Raw genomic sequence first — 9,184 nt, forward strand, 5'->3', positions numbered from 1 at the left:
CTTGACCGAGTCCATTTTCTCCAGTTCTACCCAAATCCAAAAGCTTCTCGACTGGAGCTCACAGCCTATAGGCCAGTGTGTAACGCCTCATCTGAAAGATAAGACATCCGATATAAACTGATATAAAGAATCTTTTTCCTCATCGTGTTGTCACTTTTTTCATGTTCTTTTTGTGTTTTCATCCTCGTTTGTCACTATTTTGACACAAAGCTTTAGATTTGGGTAAAGCTGAACTGGAGAAAGTGTGCTCAGTTCAGGTGGAGTTAAAGGAATAGGCCACCGTTTTTACATACTGAGATATGTTCTTACCTAAGCTTTCATCAGGAGTAATTTGGCATCTGCGCAGTAAAGTGAAGATTACTGCGCGGATTTCGAACTACTCCTGGTATTATTACGCCTTACAATATAGTCCCCCCTTTTATCCGCTTAGAAAATCCACATTGTTTAATTTTACTTTGTAGTGGAACACTTCACGTAACCATATTCAAATAGGGAAAACGTGGAAGAGCTTGGTAGCTTCTATCTTGACCTGTTTTGGAGCTATAGTGGAGAGAGGGAGAGGCTAAATGCTAACGCCGTCTGCGCTGTGTTTACGTGACTGAAGGCACGGGTGAAGATCAGACAGGCCCTAAAGAACTCGTCAAAGCTAAGGTAAGAACATATCTCAGTATGTAAAAACGGTGGCCTATTCCTTTAAGAAGGTAATTGATCTCTTTTTGCAGGTTCTGCTCTGGTTGGCCACGCCCCCTCAGTCTATTCTTAATTATTATAGTGTGTGTTCAGCGATGAGAGCACCATAGTTACTTAAAGCCACTATACCTCATTTTTAATCTTTTTAGTCAAAGTGTGATGAAAAATGTGTCATCGACTAAATGTCAGTGGTTTGATAAAATAAGCGTCAGCAGCAGGTTCGAAGGAAAATAAACTTTCTGAAACTAATTATAAAGTAGTTGAAGCCTGGACGAAGCGGATACAGGACCCGGCCGTGACACTGACTCCAAACGCTCTCAATCGTCCTCATTGTTTGACGGACTTGAAGAACTGGCGCAGCACGTCTTTGATCCGCTCCAGACTGGCCTGGTCCGGATCCAGGGCGAGGCCCGCGGGCAGCTCCGGGGGCAGGTCGGTGAGGTCAGCGAGGTCAGCGAGGTCAGAGCTGCGAGTCTGCGCCGTGTGCAGACCCTCGATGGCCGACGACAGCCAGATCAGGCGCTTCAGGCTCTGCACGGTGCGGCCGCGGTCGTGCATCAGCTGGTGCTCGGACACCGCCCTGCGACTGGAGAGGGGGGGGGACAGGTGAGGGACAGGTGAGGGACAGGTGAGGGACAAGTGAGGGACAGGTGAGGGACACGTGAGGGACAAGTGAGGGACAGGTGAGGGACAAGTGAGGGACAGGTGAGGGACAGGGGAGGGACAGGTGAGGGACAGGTGAGGGACACGTGAGGGACAAGTGAGGGACAGGTGAGGGACAAGTGAGGGACAGGTGAGGGACAGGTGAGGGACAAGTGAGGGACAGGTGAGGGACAGGTGAGGGACAAGTGAGGGACAGGTGAGGGACAAGTGAGGGACAAGTGAGGGACAGGTGAGGGACAGGTGAGGGACAAGTGAGGGACAAGTGAGGGACAAGTGAGGGACAGGTGAGGGACAGGTGAGGGACAGGTGAGGGACAGGGGAGGGACAAGTGAGGGACAAGTGAGGGACAGGTGAGGGACAAGTGAGGGACAGGTGAGGGACAGGTGAGGGACAGGTGAGGGACAGGTGAGGGACAAGTGAGGGACAGGTGAGGGACAAGTGAGGGACAGGTGAGGGACAGGTGAGGGACAGGTGAGGGACAAGTGAGGGACAGGTGAGGGACAGGTGAGGGACAGGTGAGGGACAGGTGAGGGACAAGTGAGGGACAGGTGAGGGACAGGTGAGGGACAGGTGAGGGACAAGTGAGGGACAGGTGAGGGACAAGTGAGGGACAAGTGAGGGACAAGTGAGGGACAGGTGAGGGACAGGTGAGGGACAGGTGAGGGACAGGTGAGGGACAGGTGAGGGACAAGTGAGGGACAGGTGAGGGACAGGTGAGGGACAGGTGAGGGACAGGTGAGGGACAGGTGAGGGACAGGTGAGGGACAAGTGAGGGACAGGTGAGGGACAGGTGAGGGACAGGTGAGGGACAGGTGAGGGACAGGTGAGGGACAGGTGAGGGACAAGTGAGGGACAGGTGAGGGACAGGTGAGGGACAGGTGAGGGACAGGTGAGGGACAGGTGAGGGTCAGGTGAGGGACAGGTGAGGGACAGGTGAGGGACAAGTGAGGGACAAGTGAGGGACAGGTGAGGGACAGGTGAGGGACAGGTGAGGGACAAGTGAGGGACAGGTGAGGGACAAGTGAGGGACAGGTGAGGGACAGGTGAGGGACAGGTGAGGGACAAGTGAGGGACAGGTGAGGGACAAGTGAGGGACAGGTGAGGGACAGGTGAGGGACAGGTGAGGGACAAGTGAGGGACAAGTGAGGGACAGGTGAGGGACAAGTGAGGGACAGGTGAGGGACAAGTGAGGGACAAGTGAGAGACAAGTGAGGGACAAGTGAGGGACAGGTGAGGGACAAGTGAGGGACAAGTGAGGGACAGGTGAGGGACAGGTGAGGGACAAGTGAGGGACAGGTGAGGGACAGGTGAGGGACAGGTGAGGGACAGGTGAGGGACAAGTGAGGGACAGGTGAGGGACAAGTGAGGGACAAGTGAGGGACAGGTGAGGGACAGGTGAGGGACAGGTGAGGGACAAGTGAGGGACAGGTGAGGGACAAGTGAGGGACAGGTGAGGGACAAGTGAGGGACAGGTGAGGGACAAGTGAGGGACAAGTGAGGGACAGGTGAGGGACAGGTGAGGGACAGGTGAGGGACAAGTGAGGGACAGGTGAGGGACAAGTGAGGGACAGGTGAGGGACAGGTGAGGGACAGGTGAGGGACAAGTGAGGGACAAGTGAGGGACAGGTGAGGGACAGGTGAGGGACAGGTGAGGGACAAGTGAGGGACAAGTGAGGGACAGGTGAGGGACAAGTGAGGGACAAGTGAGGGACAGGTGAGGGACAGGTGAGGGACAGGTGAGGGACAAGTGAGGGACAAGTGAGGGACAGGTGAGGGACAAGTGAGGGACAAGTGAGGGACAGGTGAGGGACAGGTGAGGGACAGGTGAGGGACAAGTGAGGGACAAGTGAGGGACAGGTGAGGGACAGGTGAGGGACAAGTGAGGGACAAGTGAGGGACAAGTGAGGGACAGGTGAGGGACAGGTGAGGGACAGGTGAGGGACAAGTGAGGGACAAGTGAGGGACAGGTGAGGGACAGGTGAGGGACAAGTGAGGGACAAGTGAGGGACAGGTGAGGGACAGGTGAGGGACAGGTGAGGGACAGGTGAGGGACAAGTGAGGGACAGGTGAGGGACAGGTGAGGGACAGGTGAGGGACAGGTGAGGGACAAGTGAGGGACAAGTGAGGGACAGGTGAGGGACAGGTGAGGGACAAGTGAGGGACAGGTGAGGGACAGGTGAGGGACAGGTGAGGGACAAGTGAGGGACAGGTGAGGGACAGGTGAGGGACAAGTGAGGGACAAGTGAGGGACAAGTGAGGGACAAGTGAGGGACAAGTGAGGGACAAGTGAGGGACAGGTGAGTGACAAGTGAGGGACAGGTGAGGGACAGGTGAGGGACAGGTGAGGGACAGGTGAGGGACAAGTGAGGGACAGGTGAGGGACAGGTGAGGGACAGGTGAGGGACAAGTGAGGGACAAGTGAGGGACAAGTGAGGGACAGGTGAGGGACAGGTGAGGGACAGGTGAGGGACAAGTGAGGGACAAGTGAGGGACAGGTGAGGGACAGGTGAGGGACAAGTGAAGGACAGGTGAGGGACAGGTGAGGGACAGGTGAAGGACAGGTGAGGGACAGGTGAGGGACAGGTGAGGGACAGGTGAGGGACAGGTGAGGGACAGGTGAGGGACAAGTGAGGGACAAGTGAGGGACAAGTGAGGGACAGGTGAGGGACAGGTGAGGGACAGGTGAGGGACAAGTGAGGGACAAGTGAGGGACAGGTGAGGGACAGGTGAGGGACAAGTGAAGGACAGGTGAGGGACAGGTGAGGGACAGGTGAAGGACAGGTGAGGGACAGGTGAGGGACAAGTGAGGGACAGGTGAGTGACAAGTGAGGGACAGGTGAGGGACAGGTGAGGGACAGGTGAGGGACAGGTGAGGGACAAGTGAGGGACAGGTGAGGGACAGGTGAGGGACAGGTGAGGGACAGGTGAGGGACAAGTGAGGGACAGGTGAGGGACAGGTGAGGGACAGGTGAGGGACAAGTGAGGGACAAGTGAGGGACAAGTGAGGGACAGGTGAGGGACAGGTGAGGGACAGGTGAGGGACAAGTGAGGGACAAGTGAGGGACAGGTGAGGGACAGGTGAGGGACAAGTGAAGGACAGGTGAGGGACAGGTGAGGGACAGGTGAAGGACAGGTGAGGGACAGGTGAGGGACAGGTGAGGGACAGGTGAGGGACAGGTGAGGGACAGGTGAGGGACAAGTGAGGGACAAGTGAGGGACAAGTGAGGGACAGGTGAGGGACAGGTGAGGGACAGGTGAGGGACAAGTGAGGGACAAGTGAGGGACAGGTGAGGGACAGGTGAGGGACAAGTGAAGGACAGGTGAGGGACAGGTGAGGGACAGGTGAAGGACAGGTGAGGGACAGGTGAGGGACAGGTGTGGGACAGGTGAGGGACAGGTGAGGGACAGGTGAGGGACAAGTGAGGGACAAGTGAGGGACAAGTGAGGGACAAGTGAGGGACAGGTGAGGGACAGGTGAGGGACAGGTGTGGGACAGGTGAGGGACAGGTGAGGGACAGGTGAGGGACAGGTGAAGGACAAGTGAGGGACAGGTGAGGGACAGGTGAGGGACAGGTGAGGGACAGGTGAGGGACAAGTGAGGGACAAGTGAGGGACAAGTGAGGGACAGGTGAGGGACAGGTGAGGGACAGGTGAGGGACAAGTGAGGGACAAGTGAGGGACAAGTGAGGGACAGGTGAGGGACAAGTGAGGGACAAGTGAGGGACAAGTGAGGGACAGGTGAGGGACAGGTGAGGGACAGGTGAGGGACAAGTGAGGGACAAGTGAGGGACAAGTGAGGGACAGGTGAGGGACAGGTGAGGGACAAGTGAGGGACAAGTGAGGGACAGGTGAGGGAGAGAGAGGAGAGAGAGAAGGACAGAGAGAGATAGAGAAGAGAGAGAAAGAGGAGAGCGAAAGAGAAAGAGAGAGAGAGGGGAGAGGGAGGAGAGAAAGAGAGAGGGGGAGGGGGAAAGAGGAGAGAGATGAGAGAGAGATTGGAGAGAAAGAGGAGAGAGAAAGAGAGAGAGTGGGAAAGTGAGAGAAAGAGGAGAGAGAAAGAGGAGAGAGAAAGAGAGAGAGATCGGAGAGAAAGAGGAGGGAGAAAGAAAGAGAGAAAGAGGAGAGAGAGGAGAGAGAAGAGAGAGATCGGAGACAGAGCAAGAGGAGAGAGAAGAGGGAGAGAAAGAAAGAGAGTGAGAGATCAGAGAGAGAGAAAGAGGAGAGAGAGAGAGGAGAGAGAAAGAGAGAGAGGGGAGAGAGAAAGAGGAGAGAGAGAGAGAAAGAGGAGAGAGAAGAGAGAGATATCGGAGAGAGAGCAAGAGGAGAGAGAAGAGGGAGAGAAAGAAAGAGGAAAGAGAGAGAGAGAGAGAGAGAGAGGAGAGAGAAAGAAAGAGAGACAGAAAGACAGAAAGAGAGAAAGAGAGCGAGAGGGGAGAGAGAAAGAGGAGAGAGATCGGAGAAAGACAAAGCTGTGACTGAAGGGACCAGGGAGATATTGCTGAGGTTGTGTTGAACTCTGACCTGTCGCTCTGTCCGAGTCCTGGGGAGACGAGGATCATCATCATCATCAGCGGCAGCAAAGCGCTCTGCAGCGGTCGGAGAGAGAGCAGCATCTGAACCAAACACAAGATATGGTTCTTCAGTGTGGAGATACTTCCACATGAAGAGAGTTTAGTACCTCGTTTATATTTACAGCTTATATTTTGGCCTTACCAAACCTGATGTTTTGTTATTGGGCGTGCAATATTCATATTTTTCATTACTGGTTGCAGGTAAGTAGCGTGAGGCTGGGGAAGATCATCTCGGGGACTCAGCCTACAAACACTGGATCTCCTCAGGGCTGTGTACTTTCCCCCAGGCTCTTCTCCCTGTACACAAACTGCTGCACCTCCAGTCACCAGTCCGCTGAACTTATCAAGTTTGTGGACGACGCCGCCCTCTTCTGGCTCGTCTCGGCCGGTGATGAGTCCGCCTACAGGAGAGAGGTGGACCGGCTGGTGCAGCCACGACAACCAGGAGCTGAACACCCAGAAGACAGTGGAGATGATCGTGGACTTCAGGAAAGACACCGCCCACCGCCCCCCCCCCTCGCCCTGACAGACTCTCCCACCCCCATCTCCATTGTGGACTTCTTCACCATCACCCAGGACATCAAATGGGAGCCAACCATCAGCTCCCTCATCTAGAAGGCCCAGCAGAGGATGTTTTTTTCCTGTGGCAGCTGAGGAAACTTAAGCTGTCGACCAAGATGCTGGTGAAGTTCTACACGGCCATCATCAAGTCCATCCTCACCTCCTCCATCGCTGTGTGGTCCCTTCTCTCCTCCTCCATCACGGTGTGGTACCCCGGCGCTTCCAAGCCCGGGACAAGCATCAGCTGTTCACCTCCAGGACCCAGAGGTGTGTGGGTGGGATCACAGCTGACCCTTCTCATCCTGGACACGGACTATTCACCCTCTCCCCTCAGGCAGGAGGCTACGGTCTATCCAGATCCATAGATCCCGCCACTTGAACAGTTTTACTCCCCTCCGCCATCAGACTCATGAACGATAACAAGACCCAGTAACTCTGTATCAGACTCATGAACATAATAACCCTTATAGCCTTATAGTTTTAAAGTTTCTATAGTTTATCTAAATTCTGTGTCGTTATGTTCTATGTTGCACGATTGTACCGAGAATAATTCCTAGTTTGTGACAATAAACAATAAATACAATTCTGATTCTGATCGCCTTCTCGTAACATTCCTTCCTCAGCTGGCTAAAAGAATGTTTTTGTCCTTTTTTTCTCATTCATATTGTCTTATCTAATACAAACTATTCAACTTTGCTTTCATCCGTCCATAGTATATTAGCCAGTAGTGCTGTTGAACAGTTTGGGAGGAACAAGCACATCGACATCAAAGCCCTTTTCCGCAAAGTTAAGTATGGAGCAGGAGAATCATGGTGTGAGGCTGTTTTAAATAAAAAGAATATGATCAAATGTAAATGTTTGGGTGGTATTAGTTTAAGCAGACACTGTTTAATCATTCTTATGATTTTGGTAAAGATCAGATCACCAATTTAGGCAGAAATGTGAGCAATTCCAAAGTATTTTCCTCCCCCTACATGTTCCTCCATGTCCTCATGTGTAGAATAAGCCCAGACCTGTTCACCACAACTGCCTCTAAAATCCTGCACTGTCACTCAGAAAGGTGTTAATTCGCGTCTGAAGTGCCGTCATGCACGAGCTTAATATAGAAGCTGCAGTTACACGTATGACCTGAGGTGGCAGCAGTGAGTGTAAAACGACCAACTTGCATCTAGCCCCTTTAAGGAGATTTCTTGGTTGTTTCACCTCAAACAAATGATACAAATGTAAAAGAAATGAAGTGGAGGGAAAATAAATAAATGAACATTGTTAATCTGTTTCATGCTTCTATATGACAAATACTTTAAGATCAGATCAGATCAAATAAGATAAGCCTTTATTGATCTCACAATGAAGAAATGCACTTCTTACATTCATCTCTCAGAAACACTCAGGTGTCCAAATAGGCAGGACATGTGAGACAAAAAAACCCAATAAATAGTAAATAGTGGTATCTCATATACAATGACTACCAAGGACAACTATAACAGACTATAAAGATGATGTTAAAGTCAGTGTTGGCAGTGCAGGTTTACATCATAATGCACGTGGTTGATAAAGTGACGCAGATAAGTGATGTAAATACAGGGATTAAGTATCGGAAGAAAGTATCGCTCAGGTATCGATATGGAACAGAATGTATCGGCGCCCTGCCCTACACCTGCGCCGCTCGGTGAAGAGTGAAAGAGACGAGGAAAGACTCACCGTGTCCTCAAGAGCAGCGTCTTCTCGACCGGACGGAGAAATGTGCTCAGGGGGACGAGCGCGGCGCCTCATATACGTGACTCCTCCCCCCCGGCCTCGCCTGCTCCGCCCCCTCCTCCCCCCTCCCACACCCGGGTCTGACTCAGATTATTGACGACAGCGGCGTCGGGAATTTGAATAATGACAATACACGCGGCTCGGAGAAAAGGATTTTGGAAAAACGCGACACGGAGGAGGCACTCTTTAACCCTCAACAAAACCGACCTTTATCTTACTAATGCAACTGAGATCAAACCACAAAAATGAGACCAAAACGTGTCAAAAAGCAACAAAAACACAGCCATATAGGACGAAAACGTGACAATCATTATGTCTTAGCTTTCAAATGAGGCGTCAAATTGTAACAGCCCTCGTGTGTTGTTTCAGATCATACAGAATGTCCTAAATCAGTGTTCTTGGACTTCTGATCAGCTCCTCCAGGATCCATCTGTGTCCGCCATGTCTCAGTGCTATTTGATCAATGTCTGTCAGCTTTACTTTTCTTGGAGAAATTGCTGTTAGCCTGAACCCTCCCACCTCGTCTGTTACTGTGGCTCAAAATGTATTATTGCACTGTCGTCTTAAACCTGGAATTGTGTGAAACCTCTTCTCAAAAAGCCTGGCTTAGACACATCTGTCACGTCAAATGTTCAACCTGTTCTAAACATCCGTTGATTTCAACAGTTTGAGAAGTTTCCAGTCCGGATTTAAATCCCGGCGCAGCACTGAGACTGCTCTACTGAGAGTTTTTAACGGACATACTGACTGAGTGGCCACGGAGTCATTCTGGTTGAGATTAATGCAACGACACAGTGGACACCGCAGACTTCTGTCCCGATTAGAAACTGTGTCGGCGTTGGAGTTGGTGCCAGAGGTAGTGGAGGTCCTACCTCACAGAAAGACAATTTTGTGCCTATCCTCTGCAGCCCCTCTCAAGTGTGGAGTACCTCAGGGCTCCA

General features: G+C 52.3%; 1 protein-coding gene across 1 annotated transcript; it reads right to left on the bottom strand.

Annotated features, from left to right (window-relative positions):
* Positions 1 to 868: 868 nt before the first annotated feature.
* Positions 869 to 8,213, bottom strand: pth4 (parathyroid hormone 4). The gene is made up of 3 exons (XM_079556740.1): positions 8,187 to 8,213; positions 5,875 to 5,966; positions 869 to 1,276 (listed from the first exon to the last, which is right to left on the bottom strand). The coding sequence occupies exons 2-3, from the start codon at positions 5,964 to 5,966 to the stop codon at positions 1,018 to 1,020; spliced, it is 351 nt and encodes a 116-aa protein (XP_079412866.1). The 5' UTR covers positions 8,187 to 8,213; the 3' UTR covers positions 869 to 1,017.
* Between the last annotated feature and the right edge of the window lie 971 nt (positions 8,214 to 9,184).

This window comes from Gobius niger (genome assembly GCF_951799975.1).
Source record: "Gobius niger genome assembly, chromosome: 5".
In the NCBI taxonomy this organism is placed as follows: Eukaryota; Metazoa; Chordata; class Actinopteri; order Gobiiformes; family Gobiidae; genus Gobius; species Gobius niger.

Excerpts from the sequence above, each read along its gene's own strand:
- pth4 (XM_079556740.1), bottom strand. The coding sequence starts at position 5,966 with ATGCTGCTCTCTCTCCGACCGCTGCAGAGCGCTTTGCTGCCGCTGATG. Across the intron at positions 1,277-5,874 it reads GGACTCGGACAGAGCGACAG|TCGCAGGGCGGTGTCCGAGC; the intron begins GTCAGAGTTCAA and ends CCCCCTCTCCAG.